Source organism: Penicilliopsis zonata (genome assembly GCF_001890105.1).
Source record: "Penicilliopsis zonata CBS 506.65 unplaced genomic scaffold ASPZOscaffold_7, whole genome shotgun sequence".
In the NCBI taxonomy this organism is placed as follows: Eukaryota; Fungi; Ascomycota; class Eurotiomycetes; order Eurotiales; family Aspergillaceae; genus Penicilliopsis; species Penicilliopsis zonata.
The window spans coordinates 1,074,856-1,098,788 of NW_019208917.1; the positions used below are offsets into that span (position 1 = coordinate 1,074,856).

Consider the following 23,933-nt stretch of genomic DNA (forward strand, 5'->3'; position numbering starts at 1 on the left):
CATAAAAAGAGTTATGACGGAATAGTAAACGATAAGAGAAGAAAGAGGCCTGACAAATCCGGACACCAAGAACACGCGTTGGAGAGGGGAAAGAGAATCTAGATACGCGTTTGATGAGGGGGTTAGCTCATCGAAACGACACTAAACTGAAAGGTTCAATGTACTTGGATGAATATCCGTGGATGTTCTCCGAATACACAATTTCGGGTCGGAGTGACACCATCGCGAGCCGCAGTGATGTGATGCTCAGCAGGATGTATCAAACGCATCTCTCCAACCCCAACCAATCACTAGAAACAACATTTAATAATCCGTACCCGAGGAAGTTTGCGAATAAACATTGTAGATGGCGTGTATCAACCTAGATGGAGCGTCAACCAGGACATATCGCGTTCTTTGGTAGCTGCCTGATAAAAGAGTAAGAAGAGCAGATCAAACTACTCGAGACTTTTGTAGTCTGTCTCCTCTTCTTCCTGGAGCTGGCCAGTAAACAAATCACTAGTAGAATCCAAACGGCTTCATCATGGCAGCAGCAGTCGAGGCCCAGGTGGCAATTGATCTGCAACCCTCATTGCGGTATAGCAGTGCAGCAGCATTGCCACTGATCCCTCTGAAAGATTCAACCATTGTGACAGTAGCAGCACAAAAACCAGCATTCGAAATAGAGGAGCATCCCATTGATGAGGTGCGACCAATCAAAGTTGGGGTCATCGGCGCCGGATTGACTGGAGTCACGGCGGGAATCCTCTTGCCTGCAAAACTACCGGGGTTAGACTTGCGGATATATGATAAAAACGCAGATGTGGTATGTTTGTTTTGAACGGGTGGCTATGAAAGGTGAAGATTCTGACTTCTTCGTGTTAGGGTGGCACCTGGTATGTTGGATCTAGATGGGCTCTGCTGCGATAGTACTGAGGATTCTCTCTCAGGTATGAAAATACCTATCCGGGCGTCAGATGTGATGTCCCTTCGCATGTGTATCAGTCTGGATACGCACCGAACACGCAGTGGACAGAGGAGTTTTCTCAAGGCCATGAAATCAGAGCGTACTGGCAGGGCCTAGCAAAGAAGTATGACGTGTACAAATATCTCCGGTTGCAGCAAAAAATCCAAAAGGTCGAGTGGCTGCCAGATGAAGGAAAATGGCGAGCCACCATTGAGGATCTTGGAGATTCACACAAGGTACATGACGCCAGGAAATATTCCTAATCCTCATGGTTGAGGCTAACATCAACGCAGGTCTATGAAGAGAAACTCGACGTCCTGGTCAACGCAACTGGCCATTTCAATGCCTGGAAGCTCCCTGATTATGAGGGCATTGAACGATTCCAAGGGGCTCTCTTCCACTCTTCCAACTGGGATCACAAGGTCGAGCTAAAGGGAAAACGCATTGCGCTCATCGGAAACGGTGCATCTGGCCTGCAAGTCTTGCCTTCCATCCAACCGATCGCTTCACATGTCGACCACTATGCCCGGAACCGGACCTGGGTTGCCGACTCCTTCGGCGCAAATAATAACGTGCGACGCCTGGAGCCGAATTTATATACTCAGGAACAGCTTGATTCCTTCAAGAATCCCGATGAATATCTCAAATTCCGCAGAAACATCGAAATCGGCTACTTCTCCCGCTTCGGTGCCATTTTCAAGGACTCTCCCGAAAATCAGCAGACGCGTGAGAAGTGGACGCAGACCATGCTCCAACGCGTAGCTGGCACGCCCGAACTGGGAGACAAGATCATCCCTGATTTCCCGCCCAACTGTCGTCGCGCAACCCCCGGCCCCGGATATCTGGAAGCCTTGACCCAGGCAAATGTGAGTTACATTCAAACGCAAATCCAACGGTTTACCAAGACTGGAATCGTCACTGTGGACGGGGTCGAGCGGCGCGTCGACGTCGTGATCTGCTCGACGGGGGCGAATGTAGACCACGCTCCTGCGTTTTCTATCATCGCAAACGGGGTGGATCTGAAATCTGCATGGAAGGCGGGCGGCCTTTACGGGTTTCCATACTCGTATCTTGGGGTCGCAGCGCCCGGGTTTCCAAACCTGCTCTGGGCAGGAGGGCCTTATTCGGCCGGACACAGTGGCAGCGTCCCCAACAGCATCGAGAACCAAATCACCTACGTGGCCAAGGTGATCCGCAAGATCCGCAGCCAGGGCATCAAGGCGATGGTGCCCTCGAAACACGCCGCAGACGACTTCCTCGAGTACTGTGATCGATTCTATCCCCGCACGGTGTGGACAGGCAACGACGACTCTACCGCAGGGAAGAAAAACTGCCGGTCATGGTACAACGGCGGTCAACCGGGAGGGCGAGTCCACGGCCTGTTCCCAGGGAGCGCAACGACGGCCAACATCATTCGGCGAGAGCCGCGCTGGGAGGACTGGGAGTACGAGTACGTCAACCCCAGTGGCAATCGGTTTGCGTACTTTGGAAACGGGTGGTCGAAGCGAGAAGTCCACGAGGGAGACGACCTCCTGCCGCACCTGAAGCTGCCGGACACAGTCGACCTGCGGTCGTACATGGAGGGGTGGTGGGATGTCTAGAGGGCAGGCATAGAAAGAAGAGTGAAGAGTATTCATAGCTCTATTAGTACCAATCAAGGACTATAGCACTTCATGGGGGTAGCTGCGGTTGCAGTGAATAAAAGTAGAAGCAGTGAGGCACGAAGCAGAGCTGTCAGACAAAATAGGAAATAGGGCAAGGATGGTAGGGCTGGCACCTCCACATGATGCCGCCTGCCGTTTCCGGACGCGGTGGAGCCCGGCAGTAAGCGTGCATAAGCGCCAGGCAGAGCCTCCGGTGTCGGCACGCGGTCGGCCAATAGGACGCGGGCATTCCAGATCCGACGGTCTCCGCATCGGCCAATCATCGGGACCCGATTGAGTGCTGACCAGCCGACGTCGGCCTTGCCCCTCAAAAGCTCTCCAGCGACATCGCCTGCAAGCAAGATTTAAATAGTAATACAACGTCAAGCTCTGGTCGTGTGTCATATCCCGCGCGTTTTCTCACCGTCTCTCAGTGCTCGTCCGAGCTGAACCCTGGTTGATTGTGTCGTTTTGGATCTCTATACGCAGCAGCAAGCTTGCCCTACACGCGACGATGCCTTCCGCCGACAAGAAGCCCAAGACCTTGTACGACAAGGTTTTTGATGCCCACATTGTGAACGAACAGGAGGATGGCACCATCCTGATCTATATTGGTAGGTTGCTCCCTCGCCAGGCTATCGGTGGAATAGGACTGACCGGCTGATTCCTTCGTACAGACAGACACCTCGTCCACGAAGTCACCTCGCCTGTAAGCTCTTATCTCAACAAACTGTCGGCGGGGTTGGGAGGTTCTATCCAGTTGGGCTGACACGTCACACACAGCAAGCTTTCGAGGGTCTCAAGAATGCCAACCGGAAAGTCCGCCGGCCGGACTGCACTCTCGTTACCGTCGATCACGTATGCTATATCTATGGGTTCCATTAATGATGGTGCTGGCTGCTAATCTCTCTGCTTGCTCTCCTAGAACATCCCCACCTCGTCGCGAAAAAACTTCAAGAACGTCGATGAGTTCATCGAGGAAGAGGACTCCCGCCTGCAATGCTCGACCCTCGAGGATAACGTGAAGGACTTTGGCCTCACATACTTTGGAATGGGGGACAAGCGGCAGGGTATTGTGCACGTTATCGGCCCGGAGCAAGGCTTCACCCTGCCGGGCACCACCCTGGTTTGCGGCGACAGTCACACCTCGACGCACGGCGCCTTTGGTTCCCTCGCCTTTGGTATCGGAACCAGTGAGGTGGAGCACGTCCTGGCCACCCAGACTCTGCTCACCCGTCGGAGCAAGAACATGCGCATCCAGGTTGATGGCCAGCTGCCCCCGGGCGTCACCAGCAAGGATGTCGTCCTTCACGTCATTGGTGTCATCGGAACGGCCGGTGGTACTGGCGCCGTCATCGAGTTTTGCGGATCGGTCATCCGAGGTCTGAGCATGGAAGCCAGAATGTCCATGTGCAACATGGCGATCGAGGGCGGTGCCCGCGCCGGTATGGTTGCTCCCGACGAGATCACCTTCGAGTACCTCAAGGGCCGCCCTCTGGCTCCCAAGGTCGACAGCGCCGAGTGGAAGCGGGCGGTCAGCTACTGGTCCAGCCTGCGCACCGATGACGGTGCTCACTTCGACAGCAGCATCTACATCAACGGCCAGGACATCGTCCCCACCATCTCCTGGGGTACTTCTCCTCAAGACGTCGTTCCCATCACCGGTGTGGTTCCGGGCCCTGACGACTTCGAGGACGAGAACCGCAAGGCAAGCTGCCGACGTGCTCTGGAGTACATGGGCCTCGTCGCCGGCACGCCCATGAAGGAGGTTCAGATCGACAAGGTGTTCATCGGATCCTGCACCAACTCGCGGATTGAGGATCTGCGGGCTGCCGCCAAGGTTGTCAAGGGTAAAAGGATCGCCCCCAATGTCAAGCGTGCGATGGTCGTCCCCGGTTCCGGTCTGGTCAAGGAGCAGGCCGAGGCGGAAGGTCTGGACCGGATTTTCACCGACGCCGGCTTCGAGTGGAGAGAAGCTGGCTGTTCGATGTGCCTGGGCATGAACCCCGATATCCTTTCCCCCCTGGAGCGCTGCGCCAGTACCTCGAACCGAAACTTCGAGGGTCGCCAGGGTGCTCTTGGCCGTACCCATCTCATGTCGCCCGCCATGGCGGCCGCGGCTGGTATTGTGGGCAAGATGGCCGATGTCCGTGAGCACATCAGCACCAGCCCCGTCCTTGCCAAGGTGCGGCCGCATCTGGATGTGCAGCCCGAGCCCGAAGAGGTCATCACCGACGACGAGCTCGAGCGCATTCTCGACATCCCCACCGACAAGGAGCCGCACGCCAACTCGTCTCTGGGCTCGAGTGCCGGTCTCCCCAAGTTCACCGTCCTCAAGGGCATTGCCGCCCCCATGGACCGTTCCAACGTCGATACTGATGCCATCATCCCCAAGCAGTTCCTCAAGACCATCAAGCGGACGGGTCTGGGTAGCGCCCTCTTCTACGAACTCCGCTACAAGGATGGTGAGGAGATCCCCGAGTTTGTTCTCAACAAGGGTGTGTACCGCAACGCCAAGATCCTTGTCGTCACGGGTCCCAACTTTGGCTGCGGCAGCTCGCGCGAGCACGCCCCCTGGGCGCTGCTGGATTTCGGCATCAAATGCGTGATCGCTCCCTCCTTTGCCGACATCTTCTTCACCAACACCTTCAAGAACGGCATGCTCCCCATCCCCATCACCGACGAGGCTACTCTGCAACGCATCGCCGACGAGGCCCGCGCCGGCCGCGAGCTGGAAATCGACCTGGAAAACCTCGAGGTCAGGACCGCCGAGGGCAAGAAGCTCGCCAGCTTCGAAGTCGACTCCTTCCGCCGCCACTGCCTGCTCAACGGCCTCGACGATATCGGCCTGACCCTGCAGATGGAGGACAAGATCCGTCGCTTCGAGAACAAGCGTACCCTGGAGACCCCCTGGCTGGATGGCAGCGCCTACCTGAAGCGCGGCCCCCGTGGTCCCACCAAGATCGAGGCGGCCCCGGTTCCCAAGACGAACCGCGGCGACGTCAAGAACGAACCTCTGGAGTGGTGAGGTTGTCGCTGTTGTGGTTTGCTTTCCTAAAAAAATAAGGTCCTGCTTGGGGCCGCATGACTGTGCATGCTGTTGCTTTCTTCTTATTATCGGAATAATCTGGGATTCGGCGGGCTTTGCTTTCGGGCTTTTATTGCATCTTATCTCTACCTCGCATACTGGGATCAGCAGAATACATCCCTTCTGCTCTAATAAAAATATTTTCACTGGACTCGGTGTATCCTCTTTACGGAGTAGTGTGTTATCTGGATTCTAATCCCTGTCTTGCCATTCGCGCTTAGAACGAAGGGTGGATTACTTGATCCTTGATTCTTTATCCTTTATCCTTGATCCTATTCCTCATAATTACGAGTACTATCTATCTCTCGTGCGGGGTTCCATTCAATACTGGTATTGTCTATCTTTCTATCTACGTATTTGTATGGAGGAGAACCACCACACCGACTAAAGCCTCAGCATCCCCTCTCCATCCTCCGCTACACCAAATGAGCGACACCAAGAACAGCATATCTGCCATCGACGAGGAATCGCCGGCGCCAGTCGACCAGCCCACGGCACCCGATCAGTTCGACGAGCGATTCCAGACGACCAGACGGGAGATTTGGGCATACTACGCGTGGGTGGTTGACGCTCGTTTAAGAGACTGAGACTAAATCTCTCCAGCTACTATATTGGCAACAATGGGTTGTCTCTCTTCAGTAATCGTTTTCATCTCTTTATTCAGTGATGTTTTTTTTTTTTCTTTTTCTAAACTATAGACTTCGCGCCCACTGCGTTCCAGAATCTCCTCTCCCAAGCGGCAGACGAGAACGACACGCTCGTCTTCGCAGGCAGCCGGCGGTCGGTCAACAGCATCGTGTTATTATGCAATGGCATCTCGTTCGCCATCCAGATCGTGGTGTTTCTTGTGATCGGGAGCTTTGCGGACTTTGGTACCTGGCGGCCGAACATTCTCATCGTGCTGTCGGTGATGGCGTATGCTGTCGGGTTCGCCTGGCTGGGCGTGCACACGGCCGATCAGTGGCATATTGGAACAGGGTTATATATCGTCGGCTTGATCGCGTACCAGACTACGCTGACGTTCTGGACGGCGGCGTTTCCGGGGCTGGCGCGCAACACGGCGGAGATGAAGACCAAGGCGGAGGAGTACGCGGCTGGAAGGATCAGTCGGGAAGAATACGACCTGGCGGACACGATGAAGCGCAGCCAGCTGGCGAACGTTTCGTTCTACGTGCAGTCCGTCGCGGAGATTGTCATTCTGGCGGTCATCGTGGGGATCATGTTCGGCGTGGACGTCGACGCCAGCACGGCGAAGAACAACTGGGGGCTCAGCGTGTTGATTGCGTTTGCCAGTGGGGTCTGGCTGCTCGTCTCCTTGCCCTGGTTCATTTTCGAGAAGAGACGGCCGGGCCAGAGCACTGATGGCCGGAATATCGTCCTCGCAGGCTTGCAGCAGCTGGTTTATGCCATGAGGCAGATCTGGAAGCTCAAACAGAGCTTACTCTATCTTATTGGTGAGAGATACTGCAAGCTGTACTCCCTTATTTAGTCACCGGTTAACGATAACGACACAGGCTACTTCCTCCTCGGTGACTCGCTGAATACCACCGTCACCGTCATTTCCACCCTACAGAACGAGGTAGTCGCCTACAACACGCTGCAGCTGGTGTATCTCTTGATTGTGGGCATTGTAGCCCAGGCAGTGGGGATCTATGCATTTTGGTCGATCCAGCAACGCTACAAACTAGGCACAAAGACCATGTTCAATGTCATTGCGTTCAGTATCATCCTGCTGGATGGATGGGGCATGATTGGGATCTGGACCGATAACTTCGGGTTTCACCACGTCTGGGAAGTTTGGGTGAGAAGAATCTATTCCTGTCTTGGGGGCTTTTTTTTCTTTTTCTAACATCATCAGGTCTACCAAGCGTTTTACGGCCTTGTCGTCTGCCCCTGGTACAGTTACTCGCAGATCATGATTTCTGAAGTCACACCCCGAGGCCACGAGTTTCTCTTCTTCAGTCTCTTCAGTATCATCGGTAAAACCTCGTCGTTCATCGGCCCGCTTGTCTCCAGTGCAATTATTGACGCCTCGCCTTCTGATAACGCGTCTACCCCATTCTATTTTCTCTTTGCGTTGAGCGTTGTCAGTTTCGGCATCCTGGTTGTGGGTGTGGATCTGAAGAAGAGCCGGTTGGAACAAGAGCGGTATCTGCAAGAGAAGTTAGCAGTGGCAGTCTCTTCATTACCGAAAAATCAGGAATAGAGTCTTGGTGCCTGTTCTAGAAGTTTTGTCCTTTCGCTTGGAGATATACACGGAACTATACACGAAATATTTAAGTATTTGGTCAACGATAGATCACAATGTCAGATCCGTTTCAATTCCTGATACCGTATACCTAGTACCTAGTACATAATATCACCTGAAATCATCATCCTCGACAAGCATCTCTCTCCAAATCATCTCCATATCTCTGGAGCCCTGGGCGGGGAAGGTGGGTCGTATTCCCATTATCACGATGCGCTGAGGTTAAGATAAGGAAACCGACTAGACAGCTTCAATAGAAACCACAAGCTGGCTTCAAAAGCCGTTATACCCAGACAGTAAACAGAGGGGATAAGATGTCTGGTAAGAGGCAGCTTCAAGCAAGGCGTGGAGCAGGTGACCAGGTCGGAGGTCCCTGTACGATCACGTGGCCAGTCGTCATCGCCAATGCGGAATGGGGTTGAGCCAACCTCAGAAGGGAATCGCCCTCTTGTAGTCACCGCTTCAGCCTTCTCCCCTCTTCCCAACCGCCTCGGATCCGATAACCAGCACTCCTTGTTGACCGTCTCACGATAGTTAAAAACACTAAAGACCATAGACTAATAGGTCTCTTGCTGTCCTGCGTCCTGCATCGATCAACTTCGACAGATCTCGAGAACATCGTCTGTTAAATCTCCAACCATGAAGTTCTTATCACCTGCCGCCACCGTTGTCGGTCTCCTTGCTCCCATCTCTGTTGGGGCCAACCCTCTGTCACTATGGCCCTCTAGCCAGGCTCCTATTCATGAATTGAACGGCCCTGCCGTCCCCGGAGACAACCCTCTGTTCCACTGTGCGATCCCGACCGACGATATCCTGCAGATCCAGTCGGTGGAGTTGGTTCCTAACCCGCCCAAAGCGTATGTTTATGTTGCGTGATTGAACTGAATTGCCGGTGTCGTCCATTTTACTAATATCATCATCTTTTTTTTTTTCGATCGACAGTGGCCAGGCTTTGAAGATCAGGGCCTCCGGCATTCTCACCGAAACAGTCGAGAAGGGAGCCACGGTGCTGCTGGACGTCAAGTGGAACAATGTGATCACCTTGGTCCATCAGACGGTTGATCTGTGCGAGCAGATCAAGAATGTCGACCTCGAATGCCCTCTGGAGAAGGGTCCCTTGGTGTTGGAGAAGGAGGTGGCCTTGCCTGCGCAGATTCCCAAGGTATGTCTTCCCGGTTTGCGGTCTACAGATTGAACGGTAATGACGTTTTCTTTTTCTGTCACCAGGGTAAATTCAGCGTCCTCGCCGATGTCCTCAGCAAAGACGAAGACAAGATCACCTGCCTGCAGGCCGACAACATCCAATTCTAAGCGCGCGATGAACCCCCGATCGCTGATTTACGTTTGCACAGCATGATGCCCTGCCTATCGACGACACTCCAATTTGTTTTGTAGCGCTGCTTGTCTCGATATTTGTTTCTCGTGTGCTCTGTCAATTTATGATCCATGCATGTCTCTGTTTTTGTTACTTCCTTGCTTGGTTATTTGTTTCGAATCATGGCGCTTGGGTTTTTGCACCAACGAACGCTATATTTATTCTGTTTCGGTTCCTTGTCAGCCAATATGTCCCGGTACTATCTCGCTCTGTCAACCTGTATCCCTATAATCTCTACCACCAGGGGGATCCTTTGGAGGCATCTTATCTATCTGCACGAAGACATTTGATTGATTTCTTTGCTTTTTTCTCTATCATGTCACGCTGCGCGACCAAGATGAAAGTATATAGCATCATTCTGTTTAAATTGGAAATTATGTTTTATGCTTGAAAGGATGATCCAGTAATGTAAATGCATATCCTTTGAACCCTTGTAGTAGTGTTTTACTGTTCCCTTGTAAAGTACTGGGTGTGTGCGCCGTAACAAATCCAACCCCATAAACAGCGGTCTCTATGTGCATGTATTTCATATAGGTTTGGGTATCTACTATTTTCCCCAGCATTCGAATCGAGGCCAAACCCGTGATCACTCACTCTCCAAACAGTCTCCTTACCCGCTTGAGAACACTGTCCTTGTCTGGGTCATACGGGTGATCTTTGCTCGGGATTTCAAGCACGGCAGGGAACGGGTCGGAGAAGGCGTCGACGATGTGTCGGATGCGCTCAGCCACCTAAGATTTGAAGTTGAAACAGTCAGTACCAGTTTTAATGAATGGGCAATTTCCACAATTGGCACATACATGTTGGTTGATCAGCACGACGGCGATGTCTGCTCTCTCCTCTGTAAAATTCTTGAATGCTTTCTCAATGGCCGAAGTCTCGGTTTTGGCGTCAACGACGAGGAAGTTCCGCTGCGAGTCGGGGGGGTCCGTAACATGCTAGATAAGAAAAACCGATGAGCTATCCCTTCTTCTAGGGACAACATATCCGAATTTAAACAGTAGGTCTTACACCGATGCCAGCGAGAAGAAGACCGGTCACTGAGCTGCAACCACATGTGTTAGTCGGTTCATCTCTGCCTCGAGAAAGAAAGACGAAAATAAAAACATACTCTTCGTCACCGATGACGGCGAGAAATTGCCGGTCCTACATATTCAGAACAAGCAATTGTTATTAGACTGAAGCTAATGAACCGTGAGGTGAGGGGAGGGGGTACCTTGTATGACGAGATCGGGGCCGCCATGGTGGGTAGGAAGATACGAACGAGAAAAACAAGACACCCAACAGCCCCGAAATATGAGTCCTGCAGCCTGTGATATATAGAGCAGGTGTTAACCTCTGTAATGGCCGGCTCAGATGGGTTGCTGCCCTCATGAAGGGAGATAAGACCAGCTGGTGAAGCCGAAGCTGCTTGTTATCGGCCCGCTTATCTAAGCATGCGGAGAGCCAAAATGTTTCGTTTCTTTGTTGTTATGGTCAATTTTGGCTCACTGGCCCGGACGCTTTCACCGAGTACTTGGTTTCTGAACCGCCCTTGTTCCATTCAGATTGGTCAATAAGAGGGCTACGATTCTGCTTTTTCTGGCCTCGCAGATCTATCCTCCGCACTTCCTTATTTTCTTCGAGAGAGAGAAATGCCGCGGCTCATACGTCGCCGTCCGCTCGCCGAGCGGATTAAATCTTATCTGAACCCCTTGGATTTCCTTCTGTGGCTGTCTGAGGAGATTGATGCGAATGATTGGGACCAGTTTGAGAAAGACTGGGCGTTGCCTGTTGGTGTTGCTTTGAATCTCGTCTTCTTGGTTGCCAGGGCAAACAGTCAGTCGTCGGGGAGCCAGGCGATTGACGATGTCTTTGGGGAAGATGGGGGAGTCCCATGGCTGAGCTGGCTGGTATGGTCGAAAAAGCCGATTCCTATTTGTTCTGATCTCACTGTGTTGTGTCTTCCTTCTAGGCCTCTTTCATTGTTCACATGCTCGCTTTCTTCTCGGTCTTCAATGCCGTCTATACCTTCTATCGCAAACGACACTATCGTCTATTCGAAGCCCCCATCGACCAGCCTCCTGCAACGCCCTCTGCGCACCGTGTCCGGGTACAGTCCACCCCGATGACAGCCTCGCCGCTGCGGTATCTTGCTGGGAAGGTCATGACGGGGGCCGCAGAGTCGAGGGCGCATCCGGATGCGCAGAAGGATGTCTGGGAACTTGCCGTCTGGGACCCCCTACCGATTTGCTTGAGATTGTTCTGTCTATTTAGTCCTGGACATGTCTTGGTCTACTGGCTTTTCCTCCCTACGCAGATCTCCGATCCTCGTCCGAGCATTACAATTGTGACGACTTTGGTTCTCACGACCTTGCTTTCTGTCCAAGCGTCGCTTCTGTCCTCATCATTCACCCAGCAGGCGAAAGACTCTACCCTGGTGCATAAAGAAGTCCTGAAGGAGTACGATATCAAATACGTGCACCCGCGAACCCAACCTCGGATGAGAGACGTGGGGACTCAGTTCTCCGAGGAGAACGCTACCCAGGCAGGCGCTGACAACAACTTCAACAAGGTCGATGTGTATACGCCTACTACTGTCGTCAACCGCGGATTTATGACAAGCCCCAACCCGAACTATGTCAGTCATGTCGACCCAGAGGGAACATCCCCTAGGCGTCCTACAGGCAGCACCCCATCAATTCCCCTGGCATCACATCAGTGGGCTCCACTGCAGACCCCCAGCCATCTACGAGACGCTTCTCCCCTCGTTCGTGGTACAAGCACTGCCATTCGCCAGCCACAGTTCCGCCCGTCATCGGCTGCCGGCACTGGGGATGGTGGCAGCCTCGGCGTGTTTTCTCACGCAAATTCGCCCTTGAGGAAGTCTACAGCAGTCAAAATAGACTCTCGCCGTAGCGTCCAAAATCCTGGCGAGTTTTTCTACAAGGACAGAGGAGCAAGCCCATTGAAGAAAGCGTCCAGTCCTCTGAAGAGGAGCAGCATCCCTGGAGGCGCAACCCCTGCGGCAAGTGCTCCCAAATTTGCCCATCCGAGCAGCCGTCGAGAAACCGGATATTTTTGATACCGCAACTGTACCAGTTTCTCGACCGGGCATCTTCTAGTTACCGCCAGCCTTTCCATGGAATCCAGGCCGCCTGTCCGTCGCTCCTAATGGTTCAATTTCCTACATATACATACATGCATTTGTGGCGTTTAATTCGGTTTTGCATTGATTTTGGCGTTGAGGGTCAATGGCATGGGTCTAGAATTTCCTCCCCCAGCCTTCTTCAAGCTAAAGAATGTGGTCTGGCCCAGGTTTGTAATCGATTCCTCACTTTGTATGAAGGGCATGGTCAGACCCAACTCACCCATTCTATTTCTTTGAATAATACAGTTGGATTGTACCTTTGTATCTCGCGGGATTTGGCTCCTGCCTCGCACTTTCCATCAACATCAAGAAAAGGAAGGATCAACGTGTTCCATGGCGTCTGCAGCTTCCATTCCACGCGGCGGATGGGCGGTCGAGTCCACATTCCAACGTGCTTCCTCAATAGCCTGCCCGCATTCCTTGAGATGGCAGGCTGCATAACATTCCAACCATATCATTACCTCATTTTTCGACCCAGCCACTAGAATATTCGGCTTCCGCGATGTCTGCCCGTATTCCATTTCCTATCCACCAGCCGTACTATGCTCAACACTCTTCATCTTCTCACCAACCGAGACACCCTCGACGAAAGGAGAACCGCAGTATACGTTTATCCAAAGCAGCACCGGCATCTAAATCCTCCTCTCGCAGGGTATGGTCGAAAGATTGGTCTTTGATCCGCTTAGGTGCTCGACGTGATAACCGCTACAACACTTCAGCGACCATGGCTACCGAAGGACGAACAAGGGGATCGTATCGACGCCATCGAGGCCTCTGTAAAGACCCCAGCGGGCAGACTGTCACTTTCGAAGATACGCCATGTCCAAAGCCTCCTAGCGATACTCACCCCGGTGACAACGCGATGGCAGGGAAACTTAGCCAAAGCTCGGAAGACGTACCGGATACCATCGTGAAGAAGTCCAAAAAGACCAGACTTCCAGTACCCAAGATCTTCACGGAGGGCGGCCGGTTCTATCACGAGAACACAGGGCATATTCAGACGTCAGAATCGCCGAACAGAACTGAAGACAATCTTGCCAAGTTAGCGCCTCTGGAACATGAGCACAACTGGCGGAAGTACCGACAACGACTTCAACAAGAGAAGTCACCATCGTCGTTAGAATGCGAAGATCATCATACGAAGCATTCCCACTGCGCGGAGTGCCGTAAAATGATGTCAACACACAGTTCTCCAAAGTCAGATTCGTCCATCGGAATACTTAAACCTGTGCAAAAATCTACACGCGAAGCCAGGATCTCGACTAGAGGGGCGAACTCCCGAACTGGGACTGTCAGCCCGAGTCCGAAAAGTGCTTCTGTCAGCCCTGCGAGCAGCTCCTCAAAAGACCGCACACGTCGGCATGACGATAGAAAGATATGGCGCTTGAAGGGGGGCCAAAGTGATAGTTCGAATCTTCATCCCCGCACACCGTCCAAGTCGTCCGATAGGAGCAGCACGGAACCGGATTCCAGTGTCTCCTCACAGCAGTCGGTGTCCCCCATATCAGGACCGGGGAGTTCAAATACAGAATGGGAAGATCAATTTGTTGTGCACATGCCCTCAGCAAGAGAACCTAATCCGCCGATGATGACGGCTCAACAGATCCTTAACTTCCAACAGAGCATCGAGAAGGTATACAAAGATGGAGACGCCATGGTCGATCCCGATACTTTGCCGAGCCCTCGGACTGTGACGCCTGAGTCCAAGCCGCTATTGGGCCGGACAAAGGAGAAACAGCTTCCCAAGCAGTCGCCGCACAGTTCCCCCAAGCGCTCTACTCCCATATTCGAAGCAGACGCGCAGCCGTTTGTATCACCATCTAAATACCCCCGACCATACTACAGCACGGACGCACTGGGCAAAACAGGATCTCGACTGAGGACTGGTGGTGACGGCAGTAATTCTCCTGTGAGACCGATAATCAACCGCGTTAACAAGGATGGCTCTTTTTTAGGCTGCAGAGCTGTCAACGAGCCAGATATGAAAAACCCGGACGAAATACTGCTCTTTCCGAACATGAGCGACAGCGTATATCAGCGCACTACGAAAAGCCGGAGTACCGTGAAGGAGTTCCAGCCAAAACCAAGAATCAACGTCCCATTCGAGCTGCCGACAACGGAGGCAGGAAAAGCCGTTCAAGACGAATGGAAGCCAATTTCTCAGAATTTGAAGCTTGCCCAATGCTCGAAGCCGTCATTGAAGACCATGTCCCCGCCAAAGAAAGCCGAGGAAGACGAAACTCAGAACAAGGGGACTGGCAAAAGCTCGCACAAAGAGAACTCAAACCCGAACGTCAACTTGACCCAGAGCCAGGAGAGGGGACAGAAGGCGACAGCACGAGACCGAGACGATGTGTTCATTACCACACCCATTACCATGCACACTTCAGTTCCCGTCGACATGACCACAGACACTCAAAAGAGCGGCAAACGTCTAGACGTCAAACTACCTCCAACCCAGACTATGCGGAAGACCGCCGGCAGAGCCCGCGAGAACCTACCACGGATCTCTACACAGTTTGGATCCAAAGCACCGATGCCCACTTCATCCGCAAAATCAGAACAAGTATCCGGAGGCTCTTGTCAGGAAAACGCACCCATGACCACCACCCCCGCCAGAGTCGTTCCCCACGAGGTAGACCAAGTCAGCCCTGAAACCGCAAACACCACTCGTGGGTCCATCCATATGCCAGGAGAAGTGACGAGGTCAGACGCCAAAAAGGTCGTCGATAAGACGGGACTGCGAGGACGGACCACATCGGTTGCTTGCCAGGGCTTGCAGAAGCCCAAGGTGCGAGCATCCCGAGTTTCCGATCACGGAACTGGGCCAGAACTTAATCAGGGATATCGCTATCAAAGGGAGACAGCGAGGGTTGTTGAAGTGGCTGAACTTGATGGACATCAAATAGACTTGGGCAACGACGGTTCCTTCTACTGCAACATCCCCAGCATTTCCCTCGGACGATCTGGTGATGACCGGCGGGAAAACTGCCAGAATGCGGTCAATATCCAGACGATCTCGTTGTTTTTTGACATTTTTCTGCTATCTGCAGCTCAACTGCAGGGGTTTTTCAATCGCTTCCCGGGGAACGGGTGCGGTGTTTTCATCCTCAGCAGAGTGTTGCACATGGCCGAACATTGCCTGTACGTCTTGAAACGCGTTCTAGCGGTGATTGCTATCTACAGGTCAACCGGCTCGTGGCCTCAGCCCCGCGAGGAAGAGCTGTCGCAGTTTGCGAAGGAAATCGGGCAGGCCTTGCTGTACCTGGTAGTTCTAGGGTTCAGTATGGTTGTTGTCGGGCGAGCAGCCGGATATGTGGTGCTTGTGAGCAGTTGGATAGTTTGGTTTGCGAAGCCTTTTGGATGGACGTTTGGGAAGATCGGACAGACCTTGCTTTCGTAGTGTCTTGTTCTGGGGCTGTAATAATATCCTATGCATTGTATTCTTATAGCATTCTTAGTGCTGTCTTCTAGAAATATACGATTTTACTATGAGAAGTTATCGAGCTTCAGTGGGATGTATGTCTACATGATGTATACAGCTATTTACTAGTTAACTACCTACTGACTAGGGTGAAATTGGTTTTTTTTTTTTTTTTTTTTTTTGAAGAGGTATAGTTATATCCAAAGTAGGAGTTACAAAGGGTACCTAACGGGAGAAAAGGATCTTCAGGAGAGAAGAATCGAATATGCAGGGGGAAGAAGAAGAAGAAGAGGAAGAAAAAGGAAATCCCACCCGATTAAGATTTTCGAAACCCATGTTGAAAAGGGGGAATCGCTTTTTTTCCCTGCGCTTTTTTCCGTTGTAAAAAATCATGTTTAAAATATGGTTCCGAGAGATTGAAACTCCGTCATATGATGTTGAATTAAGTCTTTTTTTTTTGTTCTTGATTCTCTCTGTTCCTGGTCTATTACTGGTTTGCGGTCTCGTTAAGAGAAGGGTATATGATAATGTTGAAAGTTTTCGTTGAAGATGTATGTTGAGATAGAGACGTTAAAGTCATGTTTGAATCATGCATTGTTGAAATCACCCAAATCGCGCCGGAAGAGTCGTTGAGAAGTCTTCATTCGTGTCGCCGTTAAAAACAAAACAAAAAAGTAAGAAGAAAGAGGTTTTGTTCCCTGAATGCCAGGTGTGTTGAAATAGTCGAATAGTGAGGTGAGATGAGGTGAGGTGAGGTGAGGTAGAGGATTGGATAAGAGTTATGAAGATCAGGCCTCTGTGCCGTTTGCGACCTCGCTGGGAATCGCCCGGTCGAGGTCTTTGACGGTCAGGTCCTTGAAGAGGTCGAAGAGATCATGGGTCTTGTGGAAGTCGTTGTTGACTAGTGGGGTTTGGTTAGTTGGAACGTTTTCCAAATTAAGATAAGACTAGAAAGAAAGAGAACCTACCGATGTTGACTAGATACCAGTCATCCATGATGCCCTGGATCAGTTTCCGAGTGGGAGTCGAGGGCTCGTGGCACTTGGCCCAATCTTCGCCGAGACGGAAGGCCTCGTCCTTCCAGGCGAGGAAGCTGACGGTCTCGACGATGGTGGGCTGGATGATCTCGCGGCCGGCGAAGATGCCCCAGGTGAGGGCGTTGGGGCTGTCACGGGTGTTGGTGCGCAGCTCGCCGTCGCGGCGGATGCAGTGGTAGGTCAGGTCGTCATTGCGGTCCATGCGGGCGATCAGCTCGTCGACCAGGTCTGCGGGAACGAGCAGCTCGAGGTAGGCCTTCTGGTAGACGAAGCCGTTCTTGGGACCCCAGCCATAGACAGGGTGGGAGGATTTGACGCCGTTGACGGCCGGCTGGGAGTTGATGGTCAGGAAGCCGCGGCGGTTCAAGTCGATCAGGTCGTTCTTGATCGCGTCGGCCTCGGCGGTGATGGGGGCGTCGCTCCAGGGGAGACGGTCGAGCGTGCCCTGGATGAAGCGGACGAAGATGTCGGAGAGTTCGTGGATGGAGCGTGGCTGGCCCCAAAGCTTGACGTTGAGCTCGTTGGTGCCCTTCAGGCCGATCCCGTAGGCATCGAGCTCGCCAAAGGCCGGCGAGCGCGAGTCCGTCCAGCGGCCGTTCGGGTATTCGTCCCATGTCTGGGTGCGGGCAATGTACGAGGATTGGCGGTTGCGCCAGAAGACGGGGCGGACGTCCTCGGTGCGACGGTTCAGAGCGAGCGACGGCCGCCAGGGCAGAGGTCGCTGGAGCGGGGTCTCCTCTGAGGGGATGAGTTTGAGTTCCTGCAGGACGAGATTGGTGGCCTGGGCCAGGTTCATGGTGTAAAAGTGCAGATGGTTGATGAGGCCGGATTTGAGCAGTCGGCGGCACATATCGGCAATCAGGGTCTTTCCGATCTCACGGACGGCGGCGTCATCGTTCTTGACAGGCTCCAGGGCCTCCAGCCACTCCGGCGGCACATTAACCTTGGTCCAGTTGGAGCGGCGGATGAACGAGGCGTAGGTCTGGATGGGCATGATACCCGGGATGATGGGGACGTTGATACCCCGGTCGCGGCACTTGCGGACCCAGGCGAGGAAGTTGTCGACGTCGTAGAACATTTGGGTGATGACAAAGGAGCTGCCGGCGTCGACCTTCTCCTTCAGATGGTCGATCAGCTGGTCGACATCCGGGTTGTCGTCGGCGCCTTCCGGGTACCCCCCGACGCCGATGTCAAAGTGGTTCCCATACTTCTCCCGGATGTACTTGACCAGGTCCTTGGCGTAGCGAAAGCCGCCGGTGGTGGCCTCCCAGGCCTCCTTCTCCCGCGGCGGATCGCCGCGGAGGGCGAGGATGTTGGTGCAGCCGGCCTTGTAGGCAGCCTGGAGGGCGGCATCGATCTTCTCCTGGGGCATGTCGGTGCAGGTCAGGTGCATGCAGGTCTCGAGGCCGTAGACCGACTGTGCCACGTTGACCATCTCACAGGTCAGATCGGACAGGCGGCCGCCAGCACCCCAGGTGATGTCGATGAAGGCGGGGCCGAGGGCGTGCATCCGGTCCATGCGGTCGTACAGGTTCTGAACACCCTGGGCGGTCTTGGGAGGGAAGAACTCAAAGGAGATGCCCGGCCGCTGGGCGGCATCCTGCTCAGCGAGCTTGTCTCTGATATGCATGGTGACTTTTTCTTTTCTTTTTCTTTTCTTTTTTCTTTCTGGTGGCAGGAGCCTAGAGATTCACCGGGAGGTTAGCTAAACTGACTCCCCCTGGCCAAGTGTTCTGTTCTCCTCCCCGGCAACGCCTACCTCTTAACAATCAGGACAGACTCTAGATAAACAGAACTCCAGAGCTCGAGCCTCTAGCCTCTCCTCGACTGCAGTTCCACCGGTATCGATCAACCAGACGGTGGATGGCAGAGACAAGAACTGGCACAAAAACACCAAGCGAGGGGGGCCGAAGAAAACACAAAGGCGGAGAAGGAGGGGTTTCTGCACGCCGAAATCGCTGGCGGTGAGTGTAAGCCTTGGCAGTAAGGCAGTAAGGCAGTTGTATTAGCCTCAGGCACTAAGGCAGTAAGGCACAAGGCACAAGGCACAAGACAGAAGGCAGACTCATTAGTATACACTCCTAACTGAGATTTAGAAGTATTTACTTGAGGTATTACATCAATTAACTAGAAACACTGCTTCTACTTATCCAACCTACTGGAATATAGAGGTCAAGAGTCCTCGGTGACAATTTACAGGGTATAATCCGTCGTGTACGGAGTATATAAGTTAATTAACTTGGTAGTTATACGAAGTACTATACTAACTATGTTGTATGCCAAGGTCAGCAACCGACTATTATTAATTGATTAATAAGTGATATTATGGTATAGTAATACTATTTTGCCTCTGATGATCCTAATTTAATATCCCTCCCCACCTTGGAAATACTTGGTCTATCGCTTTTACTTGATATTATCAGGGGTGTGGACATTTTCATTAATATAGAGTAGGATGGTTACAAGCATATACAATACAAATGATATATATTAACTACTAAATCAACTTTGATATACTTTCCTACCTTTAAGGCTGTGTTCAGCTTTATAATTCTATTTATATTCACCATGTGTTGCTCTGCACAGCATAATCCCTGTCCTCCAGCTGAGACCCTTTATCAAGTAAACCAAATGAGGCTGGACTGCTGTTACTTTCCCCTCAGTTCAACCTCGCTCAACCTCGCCCGACTCTTCTTCCTCCCCAACCCCAGTCAAATATGGCTGGCGACACACTGAAATCCGTCTGGTCTGCCATTTCTCGTCTCTTTCGACGCCCCCAGTACGTCAATCTAGACGACTCCAACGATAGATTCCGGCCCAAGATGATTTCCCTGTCCCTCCGCTCGCTTCTATCCAAACCCAAGGCTGAAAGGGACACAGAATGGATCGCTGGCGCCCTGCTCTGCACCTGGGCTGCAGCTGTCATCCTGGTTATCAATATCATTCTGACAATCATCGCGGCTGGCTTTGGATACTCTCGTCGAGACGGTGGCGGCAAGTTTGACAGCGTCGAGCTGTATGCAGGCAGCTGTACCGTCACCACGGGCTGGACAAATGGCCTGCACATCGTCATTAACGTCTTGAGCACGATTCTGCTCGCTCTGAGCAACTATACGATGCAGTGTCTGGCGGCGCCCTCACGCGCTGATATCGACCACGCTCACTATCGTCGACGCTGGCTGGACATCGGCACCTTCAGTTTCCGCAACTTCTTCGTCATGGATACCAGGCGAAAGGTGCTCTGGATGCTGCTGTTGCTGAGTTCAACCCCAATCCATATGATGTACTTATATCTCCAAGCCCTTCAATCTTCGTGGTCGAACGCTAAGAAGAAGATTGCAGATACAACTCCGTCATCTTCTCTTCCATTGTGACGTTCGATTACGGCATCCTGTATATCCCCGATGACCTGGCACCGACCGAATCGCTCATCCGCAATGAGACTGAGGCTGCCGCGTTTCAATTGGTGATGGGCGTCGAGCCCGCTGTTGTCCAGGCCCAGATCTTCAATGGCACCTTCCAAAATTTGACCAACAAGCAGTGTTATGACGCATACAACACCGAGTTCATCTCTACCAGGGGCAACCTGCTCTTTGTTGCAGACCGCAAATACTTCCACAATGTTTCCAGTCTGGTGGCCAAGATCTCGGACCAAGTTGCTGCGAACCAGTCCACGCCAATCCAGTTCCTTTCCACGTCATCCATCTACAATTCTGTCTCAGGCAGCGAAACCCAGGGCTCCCGGAGCACAGTTGTTAAGGATGGAAGCTGGTGGGCGTATGGCACCCATTGGACTTATCCCAACTACTACTTTTCTGCTCCGGACAACGGGGCCCGGACCAATTTCAGCTTGGCCTACTTTTCTGACACATTCTCGGTGTATGGCGAGACCGAGGAACCCACCAAGGACCTCTCGCATCTGATCCAGTATTATTATCTTTACAGCCCCGATTCTCGTCAGCTGCGTGAATACCTAGATACTCCGACTCACTGGACGAACAGCTCATGGGCTTCCCAAGTGACGTTCCAGAGAAATGATTCCATAGCGGAGCTTTATTATTATTATTCGATGGGAACAGATGTGATCAATTGGTATATATACATCAGCGACATTAGCATTCCAATCTCCTATTGTCTGAGTGAAAAAGTTGACGGAAAATGCCAGTTGTTCTTCAGCCCAGCCATCGTGCTGTGTGTCATCATCTGCAATGCCATCAAAGTGGCCTGCATGTACCTCACGGCAAAAACAAGTCGCAAGCAGATCCTGTTCACTGTCGGAGATGGCATCGCCTCTTTTCTGACCCATCCCGATGAGACCACCAAAGGCCGATGTCTGCTGTCGCGAGCAGACCTCACCAATAGCCTATCGTCCAAAAAATACACCCGTATTTCGGCGTCAGACGGTCTGGCCTTGGGTGACCTGAACCAGCCTTTCCAGACACACCCGATGCTCCTCTCCCGGCCGAAACGATGGTTCCAGGCCGTGAGCAAAACGCGGTGGGCGGTTGTCATGAGTTTGTATATTTCTCTCTCTCCCCGTATCACGTTCATACTACAGATGGCTGACAGCCGACAGTTTCCTTGCTTGCCTGGGGGTGTCAATCTTCCTGTTTGTGATTTCAATGGCGAATGCCAGCGGCGGCGAGGGTTTCATCTCGCTTGCGGCGGCCTGGGAGATGGGATTTGGACAGCCCAGCTCGACGGCGATGATCGGCTCGTCATTCGTTTCGACCAACCTGATTGCACTTGTGCTGATTAGCAACACGCCGCAACTGGTCCTCTCCATCCTGTATTTCCTCTGTAACAGCCTGCTGACGGCCATGCTGGTAGCAGCCGAGTTCGACAGCTATGCCATCCGGCGGAAGCCCCTGCGAGTGTCCTGGCCCCAGGGGTTGCAGCGGTCGACTTACTATCTCAGCCTACCCTTCCGGTACAGCGTTCCGCTGCTCATCGTGTCGGCCGTGATGCACTGGCTGCTGTCGCAGAGCATCTTCTTCGTGGATATCGTCGAGTACGAGGATCCCTCCTTGTCCGCGTCGTCCTCCATCACCCGCGGCGCCTGCTACTCGCCGATCGCCATGTTCATCCTGCTTCTGATCGCCGGGGTGGATTTCACGGCCCTCTTCGGGCTGTCGATCCGCAGGTTCCGCTCCAGCATCCCGCTGACCAGCCACTGCAGCGCCGCCATCAGTGCGGCCTGTCACCCGCCTGCAGACGATGTTGATGCAGCCGTCAAGGCCGTCATGTGGGGGGAGATGGCATCTGAGACTGACTATCCGCACTGCACGTTCACGTCGCAGCCAGTGGTGAGTCCATCTATAGGTTGTTTATATATATAACTACCTAGTTACCTAGTAACCACTGGTAACCCTACCAACCTTACTAACCCTAAACCCTAAATGTAACCAGGTATTAGTTAATTATTAATAGCTAGGATTACTAAATTATAATTCGCTGGCCCGTGGTATTAATAACTACCTGGTGGCGAGTGGTAACCCCACCACAAATCAAGTGAATAGCTAATAGCATAATAAGAATTACTGGACAAACTATGGATAGGAACTACGGAGTACTAACCAACGACTCCATAATAAATCAGGATTACCACAGGTACTAACATAGGGACTGACATACCACAGGCACTCCGTACTCGTCGAACCTGACTCAGACAGTTGCCTGCCAGCAAAGTGCATGAGTCCGCGTCACAGCTTGCGTAGGAGAGTACGTAGCGGCGGCCAGAGTCGAGCCCTGCTTGAAAACGGCGGGTGTTTCATGTGTTTTATTCTACTACATACTCTGTCCAGAGAAATAATCGGGACATACTTTTCGAGAAGATTATAGTTAGTTATTGACCGGATAGTTGAATCTCTCTGTAGTACCATGTACCATGTACCATGTAGTATTCAAACTAATTATAACTGCTGAATAGAGTTGTGGGTGAATTAAGACATGTCTTGGGTGGGGTGGAGCAGGTGGGCCTGGAGGTACCTGGGATAGACCCTACCTAGTATTTAATAAGGATCTGTATATTAGTAGTACTTGCCTTGTACTTCATTTGTACTTCACTTGGTATAATAATCAGAATGCCATATAGAGTACGAAGTACCTACTTTATATACTACCAGGAGATTAATGGTTATGGTACTCTGTATGTATGCTGTATGGTTGTATCCACTAACACGAGTACGGTTGATACGAGGCTCGGCTGAGACATTTCTTGTCATCAATAGAACATGGCCTATGGGAGATGCAAGGTAGTATACTACATAGTAGTAGTAGTAGTAGTAGTAGTAGTAGTAGTAGTAGTAGTAGTAGTATAGTTACCTAGTACCAAGGAGTAGTGTACCTAGTACCTAGTAGTGTAGTAACTAGCAGTATACCTACCTAGTACCTAGTAGAGTAGTGAGTAAAGACTGACTATGGGTAACTTATACTATTACTATAATAACTATATTATAAGTATATTATATAAGAAATATCCTCCTACAGGATACTTCTAGATAAGCCAGCCAGACTGTCTCACCCGCCGCCAATCAAGGAAAGCCACTGATAAGCGATGCAAGGGGATATCGTATTATCTGTACAACGTCAATCAGGAGATAGTAGATATTACCTGGTAGTTTATGGAGTACTATATACAGTAGTATATGTACATATTATCAGTACATGGAGTATGTAGTAGACTACCTACATATATACCATGTAGTAGACTGCAGATACATATTACAGCCCACAAGAATGACACTGTTAAGAAATATCTCACTATTATATACTAATATATGTACTAGGTAGTATAGTATTATTCGTGGTAGATACTCTGTACCTACTAGGTAGGAACTACCTACCTGACCTCTATACGGTACGTGACGATACAACAGATACGACGTCATTGAATATCAGCCCAGGAAAAGGGGAATCAGCAGAGAAATGAGGATAAGATGTCAACGAAATGTAGGACGGAGTATCATATTCTGTCTAGATTATTATTATTATTATTAGTAGTATTATTATTATTATCATTCTATATGCCTCCTGTAGCCTC

The 23,933-nt window shown here is 51.8% G+C and overlaps 9 protein-coding genes across 9 annotated transcripts; 7 read left to right on the top strand and 2 right to left on the bottom strand.

Annotated features, from left to right (window-relative positions):
• Nucleotides 1–523: 523 nt before the first annotated feature.
• On the top strand, nt 524–2,547 carry ASPZODRAFT_66443 (hypothetical protein; the record flags this gene model as incomplete). Its single annotated transcript, XM_022729376.1, has 4 exons — nt 524–805; nt 865–875; nt 930–1,182; nt 1,240–2,547. 4 exons carry the CDS (start codon nt 524–526, stop codon nt 2,545–2,547), a joined length of 1,854 nt encoding a protein of 617 aa, XP_022581265.1.
• Nucleotides 2,548–2,953: 406 nt separating this feature from the next.
• On the top strand, nt 2,954–5,747 carry ASPZODRAFT_132888 (hypothetical protein). Its single transcript, XM_022723140.1, has 4 exons — nt 2,954–3,203; nt 3,267–3,298; nt 3,373–3,447; nt 3,515–5,747. Exons 1-4 carry the CDS (start codon nt 3,104–3,106, stop codon nt 5,615–5,617), a joined length of 2,310 nt encoding a protein of 769 aa, XP_022581266.1. The 5' UTR covers nt 2,954–3,103; the 3' UTR covers nt 5,618–5,747.
• Nucleotides 5,748–5,917: 170 nt separating this feature from the next.
• Nucleotides 5,918–8,105, top strand: ASPZODRAFT_132891 (hypothetical protein). The gene is made up of 6 exons (XM_022723141.1): nt 5,918–6,233; nt 6,281–6,315; nt 6,376–7,131; nt 7,192–7,478; nt 7,536–7,938; nt 8,017–8,105. Exons 1-5 carry the CDS (start codon nt 6,103–6,105, stop codon nt 7,881–7,883), a joined length of 1,557 nt encoding a protein of 518 aa, XP_022581267.1. The 5' UTR covers nt 5,918–6,102; the 3' UTR covers nt 7,884–7,938; nt 8,017–8,105.
• A 284-nt stretch (nt 8,106–8,389) lies between these two features.
• Nucleotides 8,390–9,571, top strand: ASPZODRAFT_132896 (hypothetical protein). Its single transcript, XM_022723142.1, has 3 exons — nt 8,390–8,782; nt 8,868–9,087; nt 9,153–9,571. Exons 1-3 carry the CDS (start codon nt 8,565–8,567, stop codon nt 9,234–9,236), a joined length of 522 nt encoding a protein of 173 aa, XP_022581268.1. The 5' UTR covers nt 8,390–8,564; the 3' UTR covers nt 9,237–9,571.
• ASPZODRAFT_25827 (hypothetical protein) lies at nt 9,434–10,672 on the bottom strand. Its single transcript, XM_022728019.1, has 5 exons — nt 10,517–10,672; nt 10,412–10,446; nt 10,312–10,345; nt 10,101–10,238; nt 9,434–10,031 (listed from the first exon to the last, which is right to left on the bottom strand). Exons 1-5 carry the CDS (start codon nt 10,541–10,543, stop codon nt 9,891–9,893), a joined length of 375 nt encoding a protein of 124 aa, XP_022581269.1. The 5' UTR covers nt 10,544–10,672; the 3' UTR covers nt 9,434–9,890.
• A 118-nt stretch (nt 10,673–10,790) lies between these two features.
• Nucleotides 10,791–12,430, top strand: ASPZODRAFT_2018174 (hypothetical protein). The gene is made up of 3 exons (XM_022727545.1): nt 10,791–11,192; nt 11,255–11,924; nt 11,979–12,430. The coding sequence occupies exons 1-3, from the start codon at nt 10,935–10,937 to the stop codon at nt 12,362–12,364; spliced, it is 1,314 nt and encodes a 437-aa protein (XP_022581270.1). The 5' UTR covers nt 10,791–10,934; the 3' UTR covers nt 12,365–12,430.
• A 248-nt stretch (nt 12,431–12,678) lies between these two features.
• On the top strand, nt 12,679–15,928 carry ASPZODRAFT_2018180 (hypothetical protein). Its single transcript, XM_022727546.1, has one exon. It carries the CDS (start codon nt 12,933–12,935, stop codon nt 15,831–15,833), a length of 2,901 nt encoding a protein of 966 aa, XP_022581271.1. The 5' UTR covers nt 12,679–12,932; the 3' UTR covers nt 15,834–15,928.
• A 714-nt stretch (nt 15,929–16,642) lies between these two features.
• ASPZODRAFT_66358 (hypothetical protein) lies at nt 16,643–18,521 on the bottom strand (the record flags this gene model as incomplete). The annotated part of the gene is made up of 2 exons (XM_022729367.1): nt 16,643–16,755; nt 16,823–18,521. The coding sequence occupies 2 exons, from the start codon at nt 18,519–18,521 to the stop codon at nt 16,643–16,645; spliced, it is 1,812 nt and encodes a 603-aa protein (XP_022581272.1).
• A 1,192-nt stretch (nt 18,522–19,713) lies between these two features.
• ASPZODRAFT_66871 (hypothetical protein) lies at nt 19,714–22,230 on the top strand (the record flags this gene model as incomplete). The annotated part of the gene is made up of 4 exons (XM_022729407.1): nt 19,714–20,174; nt 20,234–20,575; nt 20,924–21,409; nt 21,468–22,230. The coding sequence occupies 4 exons, from the start codon at nt 19,714–19,716 to the stop codon at nt 22,228–22,230; spliced, it is 2,052 nt and encodes a 683-aa protein (XP_022581273.1).
• Between the last annotated feature and the right edge of the window lie 1,703 nt (nt 22,231–23,933).